The sequence below is a fragment of the Diachasma alloeum genome, unplaced genomic scaffold (genome assembly GCF_001412515.2).
Source record: "Diachasma alloeum isolate Michigan unplaced genomic scaffold, Dall2.0 Dall_scaffold_00181, whole genome shotgun sequence".
Taxonomy (NCBI): Eukaryota; Metazoa; Arthropoda; class Insecta; order Hymenoptera; family Braconidae; genus Diachasma; species Diachasma alloeum.
The window spans coordinates 967,419-993,214 of record NW_021680347.1 but is presented as its reverse complement, the minus strand read 5'-3'; the positions used below and the strand labels follow the sequence as shown (position 1 = coordinate 993,214).

Genomic DNA, 25,796 nt, shown 5'->3' with positions numbered 1-25,796 from the left:
AATGAAAATAAACAAGATATTTCGTGTACTTTCTATTGTTTATTTCCAGCGAAAATTAAAATAAAACATTTTTCTCTTACGGTGAATGATATATTATACAAATAAAATTTATCTTAATCATAAAAAAACTATTGAAGTTTCGAATATACCTTGTTATCGTAAGTTGAAGCAAATTCGGGGTATAAAGACGAGGCGAAAGTTATATCTTCTTTCGTACCGAAGGATAACTTGTGCATTCGATTAATATAATATATTGTCATTGATAAAATTGTAACATAACGCAATAATAATATAATTACACGATAAAGAGCAGAGATTTTTAAATTTGTATATAACGATAATAAAATAAAATGTGGGGAAGCTTTTTCTTTCCTCAAAAGAAAAACACGGATTCACCTTCTTTTTCATATACACACTGTTTGCCTCTACGCACGGGATACAATCACTTTTTTTCTCTACACAAAAAGATAAATCAATATAAACCACATGGTTGATGACTATTCACTACCACTTCGAATCATTCGACGTAACATTAATTTTAGCTCGAAAAAATCTCAATGAATAATGTCTTGGATCGATACTGTGCATTAATCAGTCGAGCACAGCGATTACTTTTTCGACTCTCGAAAAGCGATGTAAAAATATAACAAATAAACATTCATCAGTTATTTACGGATTGGAGCAATGAAAAACTGAAGTAATAAAGTTATATTGCATCGACTTAACTCACATTGATAATATCCAAATTAATAAGTGTTTCTCAATATTAATTTATCATTTCTCAACACCCCCTGTCTATCTTTCTTGTTTATACTCTTGTCATTTTCTCCTTCACACTCACTCATAGTTGCTCTCACTTACAAATTAAACCCTTCGGGCGAATGTGGATTTGTTCTCCTCGATCGAAAAGAAAAAACAACAAATCTGAAGATCTGGAAACTAATGATCATTGCAATCTCGATACAACTTAGTTTATAATCGAACCATTTGTGAATGCAAATATTGCGACTCTTAAAATAATATAAGCTTCGAGTTTAGCGATTACCTGTAAACGTAAAATCGTCTCAATGCATTTTATACATAGTGTCGTTCTCATTTAGAACATTGAACGATATGAATAGGCCTTTGTAGTTGTCCAAAATAATATTTTCGATTTAAAATAGCACGTTTGAAGAAAGCAATTGATCATGTACTTGTTTCATATAATATGGCCTAAGGAGTGAAATAATTATTTTTATGACTCAGAGTGGGCTACGAGTGTTGTCAAATCGTTATCAACCTCAATAGTTTTTTTCCCTCCTGACATTGTCAGGCAGTTTTGATAGCATTATCATTGAAAACCTGACGAATTCTCTTAAAATTAGAACATCAATTTTCTGGTTTATATCCTTTTGCTAAAAAAGTACAAAAATGCACATCAAAAATTCATCACCCGAAATAAAAATTATTTCCCTGCAATTTAAGAGGCTGGTGGGACTACAAAAATTTATATTTTTGTACTAACTCCTCGGAAAATCGAAGAAAAATTGGATCCAAGTAATTCATAATTACTGCAGAAATGATTAATTACAAATCGTTGTTTATCAACAATGTGATTCAGTGGAGATTAAATACAACATGGCAACTGAATGGCTACTGAAGTACGAGAATTGATGATTTCAATGTATTTCCCGTAGCCCACAGCACGAGAATTGTTGCTAAATGATAATGCTGAATATTTCTTCCTTCGATTTTCAATTCTGATCCTGTACATGTGATGATTGGGGGGAGTGTAATGGCGTGGTCCGTTGAATTTGTAAAAAGGGGTCTGGAAAAAAGATGAAAGACATGTATTTTATCCTTTCATGTAGTGAAGTGTCCTAATGAGGAACGCGTGGCTCCAAGTGAAATTCTAAAAGAACGTACCTCAAATCTACAATTTAAATATAAATAAATAAACTCTAGTTGAGTCGTTGAATGTGGCGAGAAAAAATAATTTCAAAAAGCAAAAAAAAATTATCCATCATTGATAATTTTTCTCATGAATTATAACTTTGATGAGTATAAGAAATTGATCCATCATATTCATTCTTCAATTATTTTTTCAAACAATAGCTTGTCGTTTGACTAAAGTGTTTCAACATAAGACGCCAGTTCGGTCACGCAGAAAGAAATTATTTATTACAAAAATTTGACACTGACGATAAATTTCATATTGAGTTTAAAATTTTTATTTATTTTGCTGATTTTTTCAAGATTTTGATCTTCTCCCTAACCACGAAAAATTGATTTTTTCATAAGACTCTGGACCGATTGCACCAAACCCAGTTAAGAAAGTCCTCAGTTAAGGTCCGGGTGTACTATTTTTCGAACGTTATCTCAATATTTTTTTTCATCTTTCGTCATCTGAAATTGTCAATTAAGTCGTGCATCATGCAGAAGTTTTGAAAAATCATGAATGAATAATAAAAAAAAAAGTAGAAAAAATTCTCAATTTTTTCAAAGAGCATTTTTAATTTATATTCAGAACAAGTTGAATAACAAGAAATTGAAAAATGTATCTGATTTACGGTGACAAATGGCGGCCTGTCACCCAATATCATACAGGGGGAAGACTGATTTCGTAAATTTTTTCCCACCCTGCACAGAGACATTTATTACGGAAAAGGCTCTTTGAAAAAAGTTGTAATATTTTGGAGAATTTTTTAATCACACTTTTATCACATAAAAATGGCAGATGACTACATACCACTGTTCTGAAAATTGAGATACCTAGCTGTGACTTCCCATGAGGAGTTAGTGTTTTGTTATCCACCATGGAAAATGACAGCTAATAGATAATTTGCCACAGCGAATCAGATATTTGTAATTTCCACTTTTCTCAATTCATTCTGAATCTCAATTAAAAACGCTCTTTGAAAAGTTCTGAATTTTTTCTATTTTTTCTTTATCATTTTATCATAATTTTTGGGAATTTCTACATGATGTACCACTCAATTGACAATTTTGGATTACGAAAGATAAAAAAAATCCAGATAACATTCGAAAGATAGTACACCCGGGCCGTAAGTATCAGAATAAATGCAAATAATCTGTCCATCAATTTTGATCGAAACATCATCGAAAGTATTTCTCCAAAAAACGTGGTGTATCGATGTACCGTCACTATTTGCCAATAATACCACTGATTATAAAGTATTTAGTCGACATTCACTACCGAATGTCTGAATGAAAGCACTCCACAATGAATTCCTAAAATTGTCTAACTGTGGAATAAATTTACTCCTGATATAAATTTATTCTGACCATTTATTTGGCTAACAGGGCTTGGTGCAACCGGTCCTATGTTATTTTTGAACTTGTAGTTTAATTATTATCAACAATATACTACCGCTTGAACACAAATTCAATTGAAATGTTTCTATTCATATTAATTTTCGTCTAGAATTTATCTCAGACTTTAATCTTCAAAATTGAAGAAATATATTCCAAATTGGTACACTAAATTCACTTTTTGAGCTGAATTTAGAAAATACGATTCTAAATGAGGTATTCCATGTGAAACCGGTCAACCCCTGACCCTTAACCTCCCGGAAGTGAACGGGGATTTTCTGCTAGGTTGAGCGGCCTAGAAAACTGTCACCTGATTCTTTTCAGAATTTTTCCATCACCCGAATATTGGATATGATTTTGAGACTATTTCGGCTGGTCGCTAATTGGTTTAAGAATTTCAATTATGTTTTGTGAATCTGAGTTAGATATGTGAATTAATCGAGTAGATTTAGGAAACGTGTTCTTAAATTGAATTGATATATCGACGCATCTTGGGGCGGAACGGGCAATTCCAAAGACCTTTCTACGATTAGAAACATGTCAAATATGTACGCTGGATCCACTTATCTCACATTAGCGAGATCAAAAAACCGTAACTTGAAAAATGTAAAATCAATTATACACACCCCAAAAAAAGTCGGTCTGAATCAAGTCGGACTCGAACAGATGCAAACCAGAATATCGGTCTGATTCATGTCGATTTTTCGACTTGATTAAGACCGACTTTGGTTTGATTCAGGTCGATTTTTCGGTTTGATTTAAACCGATTTATCGATTTGATTCAAGCCGATTCTTCAGTTTGATTCAGACAGATTTTTCGGTTTAATGCAAACCGATTTTTCGGTTTGATTCAAGTCGATTTTTCGATTTGATTCAAACCGATTTTTCGGCTTAATTCAAACCGATGTCGGCTGGACAAAATTTCGAACAATCGATGTAAATCAGACCGAAAAATCGACTTGAATCAGACCGAAAAATCGACTTGAATCAGACCGAAAAATCGACCTGAATTAGACCGAAAAATCGACTTGAAGCAAACCGAAAAATCGACAAGAATTAAGTCGCTCTACTACTTGAAACAGGCAGAATTTCGGCGTGAATCACTCCGTTTTTCGGTTTGATTCAAGCCGATGTCGGCTGGACCCGTTTCTACTTGAAATAAACCACTTTTCGACTCATATCCGACCTGGAATTTGGATTGGCCTAGTCCGAGTCACTCGGTCTGAATCAAGCCGGCAATCGGTTAGAATCAAACCGACGTCGACTTGAATCAGTACTTTTTTTTTGGTGCAAGGTATCCAAAAATGGATCTGACATATTCGTGAGGGTAGCTCGGAGGGGTTATTTAGAAGCGAAAACTCTAATGAAATTTCTATCTCCAACGCTTCGTTTATGAGGTATTAAGAAAAAAAGGACAGCCAATCAAACGCTATTCCCCGATAGAGAGATCACAGCCCCTTTCCCATTTAAGGCGGAAGGATGATGGCATGGAATGTCCAATCGATTTCAGTGAATTGCATTCCTCGATGGTGAATGAGAGTGAAGTCATGAATTTTTTACGTTGACTTTAATTTTTAAAGTCACATTGTGTTTAGCAATCAAATGGCCCTGCCACCGTCTTGAAATTCATTACGGGTTTTTTCATGACCCAGACATGGTGATAAAAGGACAATTTCTTTTTCAGATCATTGTGCATTAAATGCCCAATCGATTGCCATCATTTTCATTTCTCCATCCGAAGTGAGAAAGGAGATATAAATTTTCAAAAAGAGAGTGATTTGCAGTGGATTTTTGGTTTATTGGCGAATAAATCCTTAAGGGGAAACGGAACCCCTGTGTTTATATGAATTTTTATAATCGTGAATTATTGCTTTACATCTATGAAATTACTTTATCGACTCGATAATTGCATTGTTGAGTCAATGAAGTTAATGTAGTTTCATAAATACAATTCTAAAAGTTCATATAGACACAGGGGTTCCATTTCACCTTAACAAAGCGTCGGAGTCGAAAATTTCATTCGAGTTTTCGTCTCCAAATAACGCCTCAAGCTGCCCTCACGATATGTCAGACCAATTTAGGGATACCCTTTATACTAATCATAAAGCCTTAATTTTTCTAAAAAAATCCGAGTTTCATCTGTATGATTTATGCCTAAACAGTACATTCCGTCATAAGACCGAAAAAAAAATTTCTGATAACTATTAGTTAGAAAAGTTTCTTTTGGGCCGTGTGACGAACAATATTTTTGGTCACTGCCGCTATGGTCACCTTCTGTCGAAAAGTGCCTTTGTAGGGATGGAGGTGCGTGGGAAAGGCTTGAATCAATCTCCTACTAAAGAATTAATATAAAACTGTTGTTTATTGCTAAACGCGTCTTAGCAAAATACAAGTAAAGATGTAATGCAGAAGTCGGGTGGTCGACTTGCTGCGTATTTGGCGGTTAGCGCCAGACTGAATTCGTATTCGTAATCCTATCAAATATTGCAAACATAACGCACGACGTGTTGTATGCGTGTGAGACTCAAGTGTCTTTGTGTCTCCGTCGACGCTGGTCAACGTGAGCCCTTGTGCTAGAATGTAGCGAGACGCTACACCTTTTCGTTTACTTATAGACGAAAAAAGTCACAGTTCGACACTTGCTGAACGTAACATCAATGTCAAAAAATATTGTTCGACGCTTACGAGACCGGAATTTTCAACTCTCGTGTGTCGCCTTGAAAATTTCACACTCGTGAAAATTTCGTCTCTCGTATCGAAATCGAAATATACAATTTTGTCACAACGCGCTTGCTTACGGCCGAAATGACGAAAATATTCCAAAACCATTTCGACTGATAATGAGTTGGTATAAGTTTCTCAACTATGAGTTCATTCAATTCAAAACGATAATTGATGGAAATTTGAGATACCTTCGTTTATAATTTTTATTTCATTCACGTTTTTCTCATTAAGACCCATTCACATATATTTTCGTTGACGCTTCGAAAAAAACTGAGCTCTGTATTGAAAAATTTCTTCAGAAGTGTCCACAGAAAGGACACGAATGTGAAATTCATGAATTTACATGAAAAATCAATGAATTCTCTCACCTATGAATGATAAGGCGTAACATAGGTGGATGGGAATAATCCTCGTCTGTTACCAATTTCTCCATGCCACCAGTGCTGATCGGTGCGATCTGTCACAGTGATAACATCACCTCTCCTGAACTCCAATTCACCTGGCTCTTGCGGTGTGAAATCGTACAATGCCTGCACTAAACACTGAAACAATCACAGTAACGCGCAACACATTACAGTTAGAGTCAATAATGCGTATAAACTTGTGCATTTTTCCCCTCAAAATAAACAGCACAATTTACGCAATTAATTGCGCATGTAACAGTTGCTATCAAGCACTTGAACAACTTTACTCGTGAGTTCTGTGAATCACGTAACGTCTGTACTCCATTGAGGAAATACATTCAGTGGAAAATAATAAATTACAATTATACAATCGCATTCAAGGTCGAAACTAGTGTTAAGAGTTTCCGGGTTCACCAGGAATTGCGATTCTGATAATTCTTACTTCTTCTGGCACCATATCACGCAGCTTAACATCCTGAGAACGGGAAACAGAGGCTGTACGGTGATACTCAACTAATTCGTTGAGACTACTGAATTTAACGACCCAGAGGAAAAATTTTCCTTGGGCGTCTCGTAACACTTTGAAGTGCTGGACACCGTCAGAACACCTGGAAGAGGACGAGAGAGAAACAAAGTTAATGAATAGTCGATACAATACACTATTTCCTGTGAAATTAGTTCATACATTGTCGTTGGTATTAATACTAAAAAGTATTCCATTTCCTTTATTGTTTCTATTTGGGTGGAGACTATTTCTCGTTTTGGGATAATGAGAGGGTGACATCGACGGTCTTCAGCATTTTCAAAGTTAGAGAATAACTTTCAAAATTTTCCGAGAAGCCGAAACGTTGGGTTTATCAACAAGAATTTCATGCTTTTGATCATTGCTGAAGGTCGCCGAGGCCAATACGCAATCCCCATTTCAAAATGAAATATTTCAACGGTGAAAAAACCTCAACTGGAGATTATTTTGCAAATAATATGTAATACTCTGTCTGAAGGCTTTTGAGTAAGAGCCAATTGCAAACTCATTGGCAAAAAATCGCGTCCAACATAAACTGAGTCAGTCGTGAATTCGTAAAAGATAATTATTTGCGGAGGTCCTACACTGATAGGATTAGTTATTGTTAACAAATAGATTTGGTTGGAGGAGAGTCTATTCGGTCTCACCACATGTTGATTCGTTAATAGTGAACAAATGCATATTCTGCTTCGACTTTCACCTTTCAAGTGAACCATTCGTTAACTATTAACGAATATTTATTCGGTCATATTCAACTCTACCATTCGTTAATACTTAACGAATCTCGTTTGGAATAAATGAATTATTCTATCAGTGTAGCTCAGTACATTGATAGAAAGGATTAGTTATTGTTAACGAACGGATTTGGTTGGAGACGAGGGTCTATTCAGTCTCGCCAAATGTTCACTCGTTAACAGTTAACAAATGTATATTTGAGGGCCCTTGTTTGAATCGACTTTCATCTTTCAAGTGAACCATTCGTTAACTATTAACGAATATTTGTTTGGTCATATTCAACTCTACCGTTCCTTAATAGTTAACGAATCTCGTTTGGAAGAAATGAATCAGTCTATCAGTGTACGCGGGGAATAAGACTATCTATGCACTGACCGGAAGAATTAGTTATTATTAATAATGGCATTTGGTTGGAGGCTAGGGTCTATTCCGTTTCACCAAATGTTCATTCCTTAATAGTTAACAAATGGATATTTGAGGAGCCTTGGTTGAATCGACTTTCATCTTTCAAGTGAACCATTCGTTAACTATTAACGAATATTTGTTTGGTCATATTCAACTCTACCGTTCCTTAATAGTTAACGAATCTCGTTTGGAAGAAATGAATCAGTCTATCAGTGTACGCGGGGAATAAGACTATCTATGCACTGACCGGAAGAATTAGTTATTATTAATAATGGCATTTGGTTGGAGGCTAGGGTCTATTCCGTTTCACCAAATGTTCATTCCTTAATAGTTAACAAATGGATATTTGAGGAGCCTTGGTTGAATCGACTTTCATCTTTCAAGTGAACCATTCGTTAACTATTAACGAATATTTGTTTGGTCATATTCAACTCTACCATTCCTTAATAGTTAACGAATCTAGTTTGGAAGAAATCAGTCATTCCATCAGTGTAAGAGAGCAAAATTTTTCAAAACGACACAAAAATCCACTTTAATTATTGATATCTTTGTTTGTAAACAGACCTATTGGAATTTTAAATCGATGGTAAATGTTTCACTTTGACCCACCGACCCTCCGGTGACAAACAAGAGCATTTATGTACAAACATTTTTCTTGAACTCAGAGATATTCCTCAAAAATTGAACTCCAAGCGATATCGATGTCACAGAATTCAAATCATTCTTTATCAAGATAAAAACTTGATAAGGAATGATTTCGTTTCTTTTAATGTTATGTTTGAATGGCGATTATTTTGTACATAACATGTAATATTACGGCCGAAGGCTTTTGGGCTACAGCCAATTGCAAACTCATTGGCAAAAAATCGCGTCCAACACAAACTGAGTCAGTAGTGCAAGCGTAAAAGGTAATTTTTTGACGGAATTCCGGACTGAGTTTCCGCGAAATATTACTATCTGTAAGAAAGATAGCAAAATTTTTCTAAATACCACAAATATCCACTTTAATTATTGATCTTTGTTTGTAAACAGACCTATTGGAATTTTAAATCGATGGAATATGTTTCACTTTGACCCAGCGACCCCCGGTGAAAAACAAGAGCTATATAACGTTTATCCACAAAATTTTTTTTGAACTCAAAGATATTCCTCGAAAGTTCAACTCCAAGCTATATCGATGTCACGTAATTGAAATCATTCTTTATTAAGATGAAAGCTTGTTAAATAATGATATCGCTTCGCTTAGTGTTGTGTTTAAATGGAGATTATTTTCTACATAATGTGTAATACTATGGCTGAAGGCTTTTGGGCCACAGCCAATTGCAAACTCATTGGCAAAAAAATCGCGTCCAACATAAACTGAGTCAGTAGTGCAATCATGAAAGGTAATTATTTGACAGAGTTCCTAGCTGAGTTTCCAACAAATATCATATGAGAAATCTGTAAGAGAGATGGCAAAATTTTTCAGAATACCGTTTTTGTAAACTAGAATGAGGCAAAATAGAACGTTTGTCATCCACTTTAATTCTTGATATCGTCGTTTATAAACAGACCTATCGGAATTTTAAGCCGATGAGAACTTTTTCACTTTGCCCCACCTACCCCTAGTGAAAAACGAGAGCTATAGAACATTTATCTACAAAAATTCCATTGAACTCAGAGATATTCTCTGAAAACTCAACTACGCGCTCTATTGATTTCATTGCTCTTAGTATTGGATTTGTATCGCTGCGCTTAGTGTTGTGTTTAAATGGAGATTATTTTGTAAATAATATGCAATACTCTGGTTGAAGGCTTTTGGGCCACAGCCAATTGCAAACTCATTGGCAAAAAAATCGCGTCCAACATAAACTGAGTCAGTAGTGCAATCGTGAAAGGTAATTATTTGACAGAGTTCCTAGCTGAGTTTCTAACAAATATCATGTGAGAAATCTGTAAGAGAGATGGCAAAATTTTTCAGAATATCGTTTTTGTAAACGAGAATGAGGCAAAATAGAACGTTTGTCATCCACTTTAATTCTTGATATCTTCGTTTATAAACAGACCTATTGAAATTTTAAGCCGATGAGAACTTTTTCACTTTGCCCCACCTACCCCTAGTGAAAAACGAGAGCTATAGAACATTTATCCACAAAAATTCCATTGAACTCAGAGATACTCCTCGAAAACTCAACTGCGAGGAAAATCAACTTCATCTTTTGCAGTACTGGAACAAGTAGGGGAAGTTGGGGTAAAACGGACACTTTTGACTTTTTTTAAAATGTTAATGAGAGGTTGAAATGTTGATAGAATTTAATAATTTTTTTTCAATACAAAGAACAATTCTTTCCCTTTGTGACGAGCCTAAACTGAGCTCAATTGATCAATTTGTTTCTGAGTTATGAATAATTTTAAAAAAGTCTAAAGTGTCCGTTTTACCCCACCCTGCCCTAATGAATAATCAAGCAAAAATTAACACTGACGCAAAAGTGATTGTCTGGAATAATTCGTCGATAAGGCATTGTTGACAGGAATTCTTACTTGACAGATAGAGAGAAATCACCAGGTGAACTCTCGCTGACTCTGATCAGGAAGGCACCCTCGTGCTTGTTCGACAAGAGTCTCTCGGCATCTGCCCTTGTGATACGTCCATAATACCAGCTGAAAGGGAATAAACAATTTTGTGATACTTTCTCAGTGTTGGAACATTCATAATCAATACCAATTCAATAGCTTACTCATGGTTCTTCATTTCTATGTAATTACTGGGTATCAAACCCTCCCGAGAGTCCAATTCAGCTCTGTACCAGTTCATATCATCCTCCATATTAAGAATCTGCCAAAGAATATTGAATTGAACTGTTAGTCCATCAACAAATCAGACGTTCCACGTTCTATAGACATGCCATTGCATCATGTCAGTGAACTTTATTCCACCCTGACACTAACTTCCACCAAGCCATACACAAAAGGTAAATTGATTAAACTAAACTCAAGTGTCGCATTGAATTTAATCAGTGAAAATGAAGGACTGAAAAACAATCAAACAAAGAGTTGGCCTTTGATTACTCAAATCAGAATACCAGGGTAATGCGATTCGAAAAATATTATTGGAATGCGTGTAATGCGTCAACGAACGCTCGACGCATTCAACAGTGCTTTCAATCGACGAACGAATTTAAATTGATGGAAAAGAACAATAAGGCTAAATAAGGAGGACGATGGTGAAGCAAATCCACTTGTTACCACCTGACTCTGGCTATGGGGTCTCTCGTGGTTCGTTGGGCCCTTTTCAGTCAGATGATTGATGAAATTGGGAAAGAATTTTGACCAACGGAAAAACTAACTACTGAAAGTTCCACTGTAGCTCGGAAAACTCTCCCAAATGATTGACTACAATTCATTAAAAAAAAACTTTACAAACCTTGAGTACTTGATTCCTACGAAAACTGAGTTCGTCGTCGGCTGTGGCCGTAAAATCGTGTTTAGCAACAGCTTCCATTATTTAATGTATTATTTATCAATTCTGTCTGAAACCCCAAGGACAGAAAGACCCTTGTATCACAGTCAAGTATATCCCCCTATAAGCCTCCTCTCCTCCACAAAAAACCTTTACCCTCCCACAGACAGAGAAAGAGTTGAATTCACTTGCACAATAATAATTAACCAAACTCCTTATTAAGTGAAAATCAACTCTTTCCAAAAAGTTTCACGTTGTGCGTGTGTGTGTGTCGTCTGTCGCCCCGAACTCTCTCGACACTGCCTATGGCTCCGTGGGCATCTTACTTTTAGCCACGCAAAAAAAAGGAACGAATCGAGAAAAAGAAATTTGTCTCTCGATACACAACCGCCAACTCCCACACCAGTATTATCACTGAATATTAAAATTATCAGCGATCAACTGATTGATGAAATTGCTGTACTTTGAAAACTGTCAAATGAAAAACTAAAATGATTATTCACAAATGTCTGTTTTCAACACTCACGGATATCCATCGTACGTCTTATCAGACATTACACTACACTCACTAGGGTCTTTACTAGTGGATGGGATGCCTCACTCACTCAACCACCACCAAAACCCAAATATACGTACAAAACCACTCCTGCGCAGCGACCACTGCGCCGAGCCCGTACGCTTCTCTCTTCGTTATTTTATATATCTTCTCTCATGTACAGCAGTGACGTACTTGGCTATTCTCGATTAATCGCCTCGTACTGTGCATGGTTTAATCAACTGATCGATTGTAATTGCGTCATTGGTTTATCAGAATTTGAGTGAATGGGGAAATGACGCTATTACGATACCTGCATGTGCTCTATTATGGATTTTAATTCTTTCAATATTGCAATGAAATTGTCTTGAGCGAGGGAAATAAACGGGGGGCACCACTTTCCCGACTGTCCACCCACTGCGCATGCGCACTGAGTCAACTCTTTTCTGTATATATATATATATATATATATATATATCGCCATCTTCCTCAGCTGTACGAGATGGTATCCATGTCACGATTATTCCCATGATGTATTTATGGTTTAATACCTGGAGACAATGATTCATTTATTTTTAGGTGCTTCGTGTATTTTTAGGGCATTTTTTTGCCCCTCAGGAGTATTGTGAGGCGTGCACAGCTGTTGAGATAATGGGGGGGTATTCTATCAGCGAATTTTTAATGATCTGGCTCGGGGGTTTATAGCTTCATTGTGGTTTTTATGAATGCACAAAAATAAGGGGAGAATAATCTAACGTCTCGTGAAATATGCGGGCGCTTATGCAATTCACTTTGGAGAAAAATTTTTTTATTGTTTATTTAGGTTATTCTGTTGGTGCTATTTGCCAACTGGTAATGTTCGCTCGCTCGCGTTCGAATACTTTTTTGTTTGAATGTACGAGCGTTGTGTTTTGCAGGGAATTAAAAGTGTAGACTGGGGAGCACCAATGCCAGAGTGTAAGCGCGGAAATTGGATAACTTTTTTGTTTTATGTGCAGCCCCCTGCAATTTGTAAATTTTTATTCGTTGTAATTGATCAAATTTACATGGGGTAAGGTGATTAACGGGAGGGAAAAGCAACAAATAAAATTGTAAATTTTTTAGGTAGTATTTCCTGGCTACTATTCCTCAGCAGATTCATGAATAATTGCTCGAACAACTTCCCGTTTCCTATCCGCTCCATGCCACAGTCGACTACCCACGCTCAATAAAAATCGAGTGTATCGTACATATGCCATTCTATTGAGATGAAATTGAAATGCGTAGATTTTATTATTTATGCGTCAGTTTTATCTGAAATGTCATCAATGATTTTAATAAGTGGATAGCAATGGGCAATTGATTCTAGGGAATCGAAGAAGGAAAATTGCGACTGAGAAATTTCAGAGAAATTGTCTCAAATCGTTGAGAGTTACTCATTAATTATTATAAAGAGAATAAAAGTGAAATGCAAATAATGATGACATTTCAACTGCACAAAACTGCAGCCACTGGCCCCAGAAATTTAAGCAAACCAGGCGTGCCCTTGGTACCCTCATTACCGACAACAATCGTCATTGCAATTACGAGAACACAGAACTTCCGCAACTGTACACATTCGTTTGTTTGTACTTTTGTCCTGCTCCAAGCATTCAACGAAAAATCATTCTTTTCACACGTATAAAAAAAACGTGGCGCACGTGTATCCAACGTGAATAGAGATCGTATAGGCTCCCCATTGGGAAGCCGGTACACGCATACAGCCGACTTTTCTCAGGCTTGCGACGTGAGTTTCATGAGCGAGAAAGCTTCGTCTGGCCTTCGGGCAAAGGAAAAAGGGGAAGATGAGGAAAGTAAAGAGAAAAAAATGTGCAATTTCGACCTCGTCTGACTCTACATGGTGGCGAGGTTTCATATGAACCTCTTGGCAACTGGGGATTTATCGCCGTTTGTCAATCCCACCGATGAAACTAAGGTAAATGATCCTACCCTCGTGTAGCTGAGGTGAACTAGGGATGTGGAATGACCGTCATTTTCCGTTTTGGGCAGGTCAGACGTTAATGACCGCTTTCTGAACCAGACCAAATTGTCACATGCAAAATGACCGTCACAGTTAAACTGCGTCAGACTCCAGCGAAAATGACCAAAAATCGTGTATACAGTTGCAAATTGACCGTCATTTTGATTTTGGTAATTTTTTGGGTCATTTTTTAAAGGTTCGATCGGAAAACTTTAAAGTAGCTCTACCCTTCGGCCGGGCTACGCTGTACTTTTGGATATTTTCAGTTTTAAAATTTTTCAACTAAATTGCATGGAAAAATTTGACAAAATTCATACCCAGTCAGTATTATCTAAATTAAATTTCGCAAAATATTGATATTTTTTCAAACATTTATTCTCTTATAAATAAATAATAAAACTTGTTTGCAAAACGGTGGATTATTTTTTGTGAGGTGTCAAAAAAATTCTTAATTTTTTCACATCTAATGAAAAAAAATTCAGATTTTAATCTTTGATTGCGATGGAAATGTTGATTTTCACATCAGACACTGGGTTAAATCCTGATTTTTAAACATTTCTACTTTGAAAAACCAAGACGATAATTAAATTGAGAAAAAAATTAGAATACCGAATCTAATCGAGTTTTCTGCAATTTTTTTGCAGTTTTCAATAATCTTTGAATTTACCGTAAGGGTAGAGCTACTTTAATAGAATAAGGGACTTGCATGAATTTTTTTCAATTTCCTGATCTCAAGTTTGAGACCTGAATAATTAATTTTTCAGTGCCAAACGTTTGAAATAGTGCTAATTAATTAATGATTAATTGTTAAAAGTTGACGATTTCAAACGCTTTGAAATCTCAAATGATGTCACACAGATGGTCGAGCGCTGGACCAATCACAGAATGGCTCGGGCCGACATAACCCAATCTTGAGGTGCGCCTCGGCCAATAGTGGGCGACAAGTCCCCACTCTCTTCTTTTTCGACCAATGAAGCATTACAAGACCGTCTTCGTGACGTCATGATCGAAAAATTGGCCTCGAAAACGACTGATTTTCAATTAATTATCATAAGACATCTAGACAATATTTCTCCATAATTTTCGCCGTTTAGCTATTCACATATGCTGAGGAATGTGTGAATAATGGAATTAGAAAGAATTGAGCTTCATGCAAGTTCCCTATTGAATTATTCTCATTCATTACTTTATTTATTAATTATTACAATGTCAGAAAAAAATGAAACTACATAGGCAGTTGACTAATCATTTTTAAGACTGTCACTGAATGCAATCTAAGGGGAGAAAAAATCATAAAACTTCAAATTTCACTGAAAATTCAATAAAATACTAAAATTTTGAGAAACATAAAAACGAGATTTCTTCAATTTTATTGAATTTTTAAATAATTGAAAATTCACCAATATGTTTATCGCAATTTTCCAGCTTTCTATTAATTTTCAGGGAATAATTGAACTAAAACTTGCAGTTATCACTGATTTTTCCCCGAAATTTAGAATTTTCGATAACAAAATTTTTTGAAATTTCAGTGGAACTTGAATGTGATAAAAATTTCGGAAAAGTGTACTGGAAATTTCAGCTAAAAATTTTTAAAAGTGTAGAAATCGCTGGACTAGTTCCCGAAAACTGAGGGTCATCCATATATATGGAAATTCACGCTCAAAATTTATTCGGTCATTTCATGCTTATGGTCAATCGTCATTTTTTGTTATGAAATCGGTGCAGTAGTTTTTGAGACATTGAGGAAAAACGAAATTTAAACCAGTTGTTATATTTCAGAAACTATTGGACCGATCGGATTGAAATTGCCCGCCAAAGTTGAGCTCAATCATAGCTACAGTGCGCTAAAATTTCATATTTTTATCTACAAATTTCCACGTACTTATGTTGAATTTTCTAAAAATTACTCACCAAAAACCCAAATTGTCACAAAACATCATTTCTTTACGTTTCATGGCATTCTAGACCATTTGCAATAAAAATCAGAAAATCGAAAAACCACCCAGGGAACAATTTTTACAGATGCCATCTAAAAATCCCCAGCAAGACCCGTAAATATCCGGAAATTGTCAGCTGGGCGGTCAAATACAAAGCTTCCATTCGGAAGCAAAAAGAAGCTCATGATCGCGAAAAAAATTTCTATTCATTTTTCACGGGTCAGTGTTTCCCCGTGAAATGTTAACGGATCTCCAGGCGGAGTTCTTACGCCGAATTGCCGGTGATATGAGCTGTTCAAGAAAATTCCACTTCATCTCTGAGTCACCCGTATTTCCTTGCCCAATGTCACGTAGAGAGTTGCTCGAGCCAAGGAGGCGGACACCACGAGGGAAAGAACCAGAGAGGTGAATGCCGATACGTATTATGCTCACTCGTTTCGTTCTCTCCACGTGTGACCAGACACTTCTTCTGGTTCCCTCCCGCGTGGGTGTTAATCTTATCTATTTGAAATTTTTACATCCGATTTTACTCGTCGTAACAGGAATTCGTGGGGTCTCCGGGCCCCCACATATTTTATTCACCAGTAATTCGGTGTTTTCGAATTGCGAAAAAAAACATTTGACCAGTCATCATACGACCATCGAAACACGAGTCATTGGCTGTTGCGTAATATCCAACTTGTTCCCATGGTCCATAAAAACTGGATCGACGAACGTAAAAGGATAACGATGGACAAAAACTGGGGAAAAAAGTGCAATATGTTGCCACAGTTTTCCATCATTTTCTATTTTTATCAAAAAATTTCTCCGCAATACCCTTCAGTCATACAAAAAAATAGAAATGCCGTTTCAACTCGCTGGTAAACTGGAGCACCCATAATTGGTGGAAGCTTTTAAATTTAAATTGCCAAATTTTTCCAGCGCTTCCCTCTATTCCAACTCGTTGGCACCATTAATGCAATCAGGTCGATTTAAAAATACCTGCGAAATGTTTATATAAAGACAGATGTTATACGGAAACCCCATCAACGGTAATTGTTTCGTGTTGAATTCCAAATGATGCTGATACAGAATAAATCCCACCCAGAGCATGCTTGACGTCATCCTCTGACGCAGAGCAATACTAGTGAGCGGAGTTTTATATGTGGCTCGTGTGTTATCCAACGAGCAACACCCAAGTCACCCAATACGGAATCTATACTCTAGCCCGCGCCTGTCTGTCGCGCCTCGGTGCCCGAAATGTTCGCAACTTGACACATGAATTTTCGCTATTTCTAGGGGCCAAGTAATACGCTCATTCCTGAATTTTCCTCGGAATTTTTCACGTTTAATCGAGAGAAATTCCACTAATGTTTTTCATACTGTTTTGCTGCCATATGTTACGCAAAAGCGTCGTTTAATATGCACGAATTCATCAAAACATTGGAAAATAAAATTCCACAATCAATCCGGTACGTCAATAAACACATGTACATCGAAATACTCAGTGAGTAACGATGAATTAAATTGTTAATTGCTTTTTTTATCGATGAGATGTCTCACAGGCAGTCGTGCGGGAAGTGCTGCCCTCTGATAAGTGAAACGCAGCCGGTAAAGACGAAATCTGCGGCAGAATAATCCTCAAGCATATATTCAAATATCTGAGAGTATCACATACTCGCAAATAAATGCAGATATCAGAGCTTATGGAGTGTTGTAACAGGTGTTTTTCCGACGTCGGGAGGAGGGGACTTCGCAGGTGGCACGAATAGGTCTGACATAATGACAGTAAAATTGCACTCTCAGATAGCCAATAAACTGGCCATTAGCATGATCATTCCCCAGAAATTTCCATATTACTGTATTATAATTAGATAAATTCAAGCGGAAGAGACTTTGATGTTTCAAACGAATTGGAATTCATCAAATTGCAAGTCGAACAAGGAAGAAATTGACATTTGAGATGCACAAAAACTGAGGATGAATAGTTTCCTCTCGGTTCATTAGCGCGTACCGCGAAGCATGGAATTTCCTGTGCAACCCTCAAGAACCACCGATGCTCAAAGCCACAATCCATGGACTCTGGTTTCAAGCCAAAATCAGAAATATCATGGAGTTCTGGTTTTCTCTGTTGCTGAACGAAGGCAAATCACATCTAGTCAACCGCACAATTCACCAGAAAATTCCCCAGCTTAATCAGAGTGATTCAATTTCTCCTGCACTCGACGTACGCTCAATTGTACATTGTGAATTATTTCCTTCTTGCTAGCGACAAGTGTCTCATAAGTGAATCGGAGATTGATTGGACGAGTACGATCGACAGCTGAAGAGGGAACGGCAATTAGTCGGTTAATCGAGTTCAATCTCTAATCATCCAGTTTATTTGATGCATCGTTTCACTCTTGGCAACACTGACCGATGAAACGAGTGATATAAAATGAGGGACGATTTAATCAACGATTTTATTCACTCATTTCAACGAGTTTTAAAGTCATTCAATCAAAATGTCAATTTGGAAATTTAGTGGATATTGGATATTTTTTTAAATGAAGAATAGTCAACGATAATCGGGTTTAACGAGTGCACTCGACTTTTGTTCACTCAAATATGAAATTCGATAATTAATAGCCACGAATTGGACTCGAATTTACTGCATCGCGGAATCGCAATGAAACACGTAAATTGTGAAATATTCGAGTGCCGTTAAAAATGAAAAATGAAAAATTTCCTATCGTTGGTAGAGAGAAATCCGCTGATTTTGGATAATTATTATCTTATCGCCTCCCCCCACTCGGAACACACGCATACCCTCCGGCCGCGAGATAAGATTCAACCTGTACAGAAATTGTTCGAATTTTTCCCCAGAGTGTGAAGCATTCTCAAAACTCGAGGGACAAAAAAACGAAATTAAATGGCCAAATGTGAGCCACGGTTCAGCCGTGAAGTCAGATGAGCCTGTAACATCCCACTCTCATTATATGGGTGAACAAGCACCGTTTACTCTTTCGCAGATACCGCTATTTCCTGAGAATTGGGAGGGGATGAGAAACGTCGTTTGTCGTGGACACGACCCATATAAACAGAGGTAGGCACCACGTGCCATGATGCGACTAACACAGAGTGCAACAAAACATTCACGCATACAGACAAACAAGCATGAGAAGGGAATATACACACATCGCGACAGAGAGCCGCATGGATCCCTGCATAGTGGCAGTGTTACGCCAAGAACAAATCGAGATTCCCTCCCTCTTGCGCCGATTCATTCTGAAGGACGTTGGCAATTAATTTTACGTTTTCACAATTTCATTCGCAAGTGTAGCCCACGACTGTTCATTCATAAAGTAATTCCTTATCTAAGAGAAGCGAAAAAAAAATGCGCAAGAGGGAGATAGAGGGAGAAGTGCGTAGCTATTTAAAGTCATAACACGGTGGGTGACAAATAAACAATAGGGAAAAAAGAGGAAAAGACGGAAGCCAAGAGTCAAACGGTCGAGTCATTGTTTCGAGAAAACAAAAGCACATGGTATATGGTCATACGTATGTGCATACACGATGGTGCTTGAGGTGGTATGAGTGATCCCAGGCAACGTCACGTGGCTCTCTCAGAGCGATGTTTACATCCGAAGACCCAAGTGGTGTTACTGACCTGGGTCAAGGTCAGTTTTACACACAACTTTTGGTAATCTCTGATTTTCATAGGAGGGGGAGAGACGGGGGAGAGACATGTGTTCGTGGGCCCTTGGGCAATGAAAGAACCGGCAACCGTAATACAACTGTTTACACTTTGATCTACTATTCGTACTATTTATCGATCAATGAAGACGCAATAGCAATATATCGGAGGAAATCTAACCACCGTTTGATTGCCGACACTGGCGCAGAGTATTTTTGGATCCACTCGACGGGCACTCGAATAAACAAGTGCTACACAGATTCACAAATTACTTGATGTCTCTCTCAGCTCTCAGCAATTCAATATGTTAGTTAGCAGATGTTCTTTCAACGCAGTCGTTTATCCCAGTCTGGACACGGAGAAAATTATTTGGTGAATTTTAAGCACTAGTTGATGAGTTGCAAAAACTAGTTGTTGAAAAAGATAAATTACCAGCCAGCTGTTGAATTTCAAGAATTAATTGGTGAATTTCAACAACTAGTTGTTGAATTTCAACAATTAATTGGTGAATTTCAACAACTAGTTGATGAGTTTCAATAACTAGTTGTTGAAAAAGATGAATTACCAACCAGTTGTTGAATTTCAACAATTAATTGGTGAATTTCAACAACTAATTGGTGGGTTTCAACAACTAGTTGGTGAATTTCAACAACCAGTTGGTGAACTTCAACAACTAGTTGATGAGTTGCAACAACCAGTTATTGAAAAAGATGAATTACCAACTAGTAGGTAAAATTCAACCACGAGTTGTTGAAATTCACCAAATAATTTTCTCCGTGTAAGGTTCGAGGATAGATTAATTCCGCATTGAGTGATCAATGAAGCTGTGCACTCTCAGATCAGTATTTCGGGAATGTGCAGGTTCTCGAAGTTTGAGAGAGATGAAAAAATGAGAATAAGAAGCAGTGAAGCAGATCATCGTTCTCTCTTCCGGTTATCTTTTCGTCTCACTCTCAACAGCATCTCCTCCTCCCCCCGCCCCCACCCCCTTATCTTCCGCTGTCACGGGCATTACTCTACTATCCGTAGGTACTCGACTTTCATTCAGTCATTCTAAAAATAAGCTGCCGATTCACAACGCATGAATGACAATCGGCGTCGAAGGGAACGACCGCTGTGGCCGGGGGATTCCTCGGTTTTCAACTTTTTTTTCTCATTTTTTTTTCTCTATCCTTCGTTCTCCCACTCTCACTCGATTCGATTGACCCTGAAATCACACGTGCATCACGTAACTCTTTTTTTCCTGATTTTTGTATTTATGTTTCTGCATCTGTGCACCGAATGTGAATAAGTAAATGTGACATTTAAATTACATTTGTTATTCATTTCACGATGAAGAGGTGTTTTCTTTTTCAAGTTCATTTTTTACGTATAAAGATCCTTTTCCGTCGTTGAAAAGCGTTGTGGAACAGGGACGAATGTGTGATATCGATCTTTATCGGGGAAATATTCCACTACAGTTGGATACTGTCCCCACGTGGAACGACCGCCTAGACCTGACAGGCCGGGATAAGAGAGGACGATAAAAACATTTTCCTCGGTTATGCTACTGTGACTTTAACTTGCGAGGACGGGTAGGAGAATTTCTTCCTGAGGGAACGCGAGTTATACCGCCTGACTTGGGGGAGTCTTACATCAGGAGGGAGGGAATCTAATAAGTCTGTGCCCACTCCATCGGTTAAATATCGAATTACTGGGACGATATCGCGATGCAGATACCCCTACGTCGATGAGAAGACGAAAGTAAATAGTAAAAAAATTGTTAATAATACTTCGGAAATCTCTCTATATTATAAAAATCCAAGTCGACTTCCGGCGATTAAAATTTGGTACTTGAAATTAAGACTCCGAAATTAAGGGTCACAAGGGATAAAATAAGGGTGCAAATAAGGCTCGCAAGTGTCAGATTAAGGATCATAAGGGCAGATTAAGAGTCTGAATAAGTTTCACAAGGATCAGATGAGGGGTCACAAGGGTCAGAGTAAGGATCCAAATAAGGGACATGGGAGTCAAAAACCAAGGGTCAGAAACAAAGTGTCACCATGGTCAAAATACGGTTCACGAGGGTTATAATGAGGATCAGATTAAGGATGCAAATGAGAGCCACAAGAGTCAGATTAAGGACCGCAAAAGTCAGATTGAGGGTCCAAATAAGGGTCATAGGGGTCAGAAACTAAGGGTCACAAGGGTTAAAATAAGCGTCTCAATATCTCTCTATATATTGTAAAAAATCTAAGTCGACTTCTGGCGATAGAAATATGCTACTCGAAATTAAGACTCCGAAATTAAGGGTCACAGGGGTCAGAATAAGGGTGCAAGTAAGGCTCGAAAGGGTCAGATTAAAGGTCATAAGGGCCGATTAAGAGTCTGAATAAGTTTCACAAGGATCAGATGAAGGGTCACAAGGGTCAGAGTAAGGATCCAAATAAGGGGCAGCTGTACAACTGCACCTTTTACATCTCCACCAAGCGACACCCTCACCCAAACGATTTGAATATTTACAACTCTACCGCACGAACATTACTACATCCAAATAAGGGATATGGGAGTCCAAAACCAAGGGTCAGAAACAAAGGTTCACCAAGGTCAAAATAAGGTTCACGAGGGTTATAATGAAGGTCAGATTAAGGATCCAAATGAGGGTCACAAGAGTCAGATTAAGGATCACAAAAGTCAGATTGAGGGTCCAAATAAGGGTCATGGGGGGTAAAATAAACGTCTCAATATCTCTCTATATTGTAAAAATTCAAGTCGACTTATGGCGATAAAAATTTGGTACTCGAAATTAAGACTCCAAAATTAAGGGTCAAAATAAGGGTGTGAATAAGGCTCGCAAGGGTCAGATTAAGAGTCATAATGGCAGATTAGGGGCCAAATAAGGGACATGGGAGTCAAAAACCAGCGGTCGGAAACAAAGGGTCACCAAAGTCAAAATAAGGTTCACGAGGGTTATAATGAGGATCAGAATAAGGATCTAAATGAGGATCACAAGAGTCAGATTAAGGATCACAAAAGTCAGATTGAGGGTTCAAATAAGGATCATGGGGGTTGGCGAGTGGAGCGAGCTACACTGAGAAAAAAATTTTCTAATATCTGAAACATATTTTCTTGAGACACCTAAATTTTCTTCAATTGCTTAATTCCCTCAGGCATCTCAACTCACGACCCGAGAAAGGCCTCATGCTTTAAAATATTCTTGTACTCAAGTATGATTTTGTCGCAAATGAATTTACTTAAATCGCGTAGAAGAGAATCGTCAATCTTCTAGTCTTTATTGTTCTCATGATTTTTTCGTTATGCACTTCCAATATTGCAATATATAAAATATTCATGACGTAACGCGGAGCGATAGTGACGAATGAAAATTTATTTAAGTTCCGTGAAGTGCACACATTCTGAGATTTAAGCCATTGAAACAAATTTACTTCTCTCAAGAAAATATGTTTCAGATATTAGAAATTTTTTTTCTCAGTGCAGTCTAGAATATTTTTTCACCACCAAGACATGAGACATGTGATAACCATTGAATTTTGCTGTCGGAGGGTTGTCGCTTTTTAATTCCCATCGCTTTTTCACTGTATGGTACGTCAAGGCCACAGCACAAGTCCAGGATTGACCAACGATAATTCCGAAGGCCGCACTGAGCACGAGAATCGCACAGTCAGCGCGACACGCGAGACTGAGAAATTGCGAATTTTCGCCCTCCCCCCCCTTTCTATTCACTGCACTGCCACCTTGTTCTTTATAAGTGGAAGAAACACGTGGTCGCATTGAAAGTGACGTTTTACTAGTGAAGAAGTAGATAAATAAGAGTAGAACGTCTTCTTTCATTTTTTCATTGGGTGTATAGTTACTCAGCTGGGAGTAACGCGGGGAAAGCAAATGGAAAAAAAAGTAACATCCTCTGGGGGATTTTCTTACGACTTGATTGGGCTTTTTCTTTTATCACAACGACGTTGGAAATTCTCCTCTCCTTTCACTGATGAAAATAACTCATTCGTAATTATGGGTGGGAAGAAAAAAAAGGGAAACGCTCATTTCCGGGACGCGCGGGGAGGGGGGAAGGGTTGATTATGCTAAAGTTGAGAATCTGAAATTGACCTGTTGCTGACAGCAGGCAATTAGTAACCGATAGGGTCACACTCTCAAGTGGGGTATGAAAGCACATGGCATTCAAGAACGGTGGACGGGGGATGTGGGGGAGAGAAGAGAGTGGATATACAGTGATTCAATTGCACAGCCAGATTCAACACGCGGAGATACTTCTTGAGGAAGTTTTTCAAGTGCTTCTCCAATCGCGATGAAAATTGAAAAACAACTGTTCCCCCATCTAGTATTTCTCTATTCAGCCTCGATGGCCAATTCAACTTATTTAGAAGCCGTTGGGATTTCCGGGAAAACAAATATTTTTTGTGCAACGGAAACACTCATAAAAGTTGGTGGAATAAAATCCAGTCAACAGTTCAATACAGAGTGAAACGCCGAGCGGAAAGTAGAGATTATCGAGTATGCCTCGAGTTGAGAGCCACTGGGCGCACGTTATCGTGGTATGGCTGAGTGAAGATACGAGGGCTGAGAATAAAAAAATACCACTGACATTCTAAGTAAAATTCGATAATTAAGAAGGAAGCAAAATGAATAGCGAAAAAAAAATTGAATGCGATTGGACTTTCTTGCGTACTCTTTGTTCGAAATTCAATTGAACAATAAATATACTGAAAGTACAATTCGAGGAGAGAGAGCGTGTTTGCACTCGGAAATTGAGGTTAGCTCAACAAAGAGGGGTTCTCACTGCGGTGAAGTGAAGCGGTTGTTCTCAGCACGAGAGGACGACAGATATATATCCCTGTAAAATGCCTATTTTCAAATTTTGTCTTCACATTTTGTGATGTAAAAATGTAAAAGGCCCCCCTGATAGAAAAAAAAAAATCATTGTAGAAGTACGTCTGGCAACCCTGTGTAGAAAGTGGATGAGGCCAAGTGTGCGGGGTTGAATTTCAAACGCTTGCGGGAACGAGGGGGCTCAGTTGGTTGCTTTGTATAAGGGGGGCCGCCTTCTACGAGGGCTTCTCTCTCCGCTGATGTGCCATGGAATATAACGGTGCGTCGACGGCCATGTTGCGGGCTTATGGCCGCCTGGTAGGCGGGCAAACAGAGTGGAAAACCCGACGGCCCCTTCCTCGGCCTCGAGTTCAAGTTCCACCAGGCCTGTACTTCAAAAAACCCAAGCTCCAATATAATTCTCTCACCGCCGGTAGAATATTATTTTTCAATTCAATATCCAACAGCCCATTGATACAGAGACAATAAAGAGAGAAATGAAAATTATTCCCTGTGGAATTATCTATAAAATCAATATTTCAATTATAAATATTCAATTTGTGCACATTTCCGGGGATCAGTCCATACATTATTCAAACAATGATAATCCCAACTTTCTACCTACAATGGCCCCGGGGTGAAAAAGGGACAGCTTTACGAGCCTTCGGGGAATGGATATACCTGAAATTTTTGGAATACCTGTATTTATTGTAAAACCTATAAATACCAAGTAGAACGAATACGTGCTATTTTATTGATCGTACGAGAATTCGTTCCATCCATGGCAATGGATATTAAAAAAACAATATGACAATAAAAAATTCTCGAGCAAGTATCAGCGAAAGGGGGAAGAGAAAGAATATTAAAATTCTCGAAAACGTAAAATCATGAGTAGAATTTTTCCATTCGCAGGAACGTCAAACGCTTCAAAGTTGAAAACTTTACAATGCCAGCGGTAGTGCATGATTCGCTCGGTACTTTCCATCAGTATGCCTGGCCTCAACCACGAGAGAGTCACCGTCAGCGATGGAGGCGAAGCGAGAGAGAGCCCAGGAGTGTTGTTAGTATGTGCCAGGGGCACTGTTCCCAGTGTGCACGACAGAGAGAGAATTCACGTAGGTGGAACAGAGACAGACAGAAATAGATAGGTACAAAGCGATAGGGGGAGAAGGTAAACGAGCGCCGGTGGAAAAGAGACAGAGTGGGTTCGATGATGGCAAGTAGTAGGGTGGTGTGGAGGAAACATGCTTAATGCGAGAGAGGGAGAGAGACAGAGAGGAAACGCGTCAGCGGTGGGCGGCAGCAGC

At 38.0% G+C, this 25,796-nt stretch overlaps 1 protein-coding gene across 1 annotated transcript; it reads right to left on the bottom strand.

Moving 5' to 3' along the window:
* Positions 1–19: 19 nt before the first annotated feature.
* Positions 20–12,475, bottom strand: LOC107046231 (protein enhancer of sevenless 2B). Its single transcript, XM_015268799.1, has 6 exons — positions 11,507–12,475; positions 10,821–10,918; positions 10,624–10,743; positions 6,883–7,048; positions 6,405–6,578; positions 20–1,807 (listed from the first exon to the last, which is right to left on the bottom strand). Exons 1-5 carry the CDS (start codon positions 11,582–11,584, stop codon positions 6,405–6,407), a joined length of 636 nt encoding a protein of 211 aa, XP_015124285.1. The 5' UTR covers positions 11,585–12,475; the 3' UTR covers positions 20–1,807.
* Positions 12,476–25,796: the final 13,321 nt, after the last annotated feature.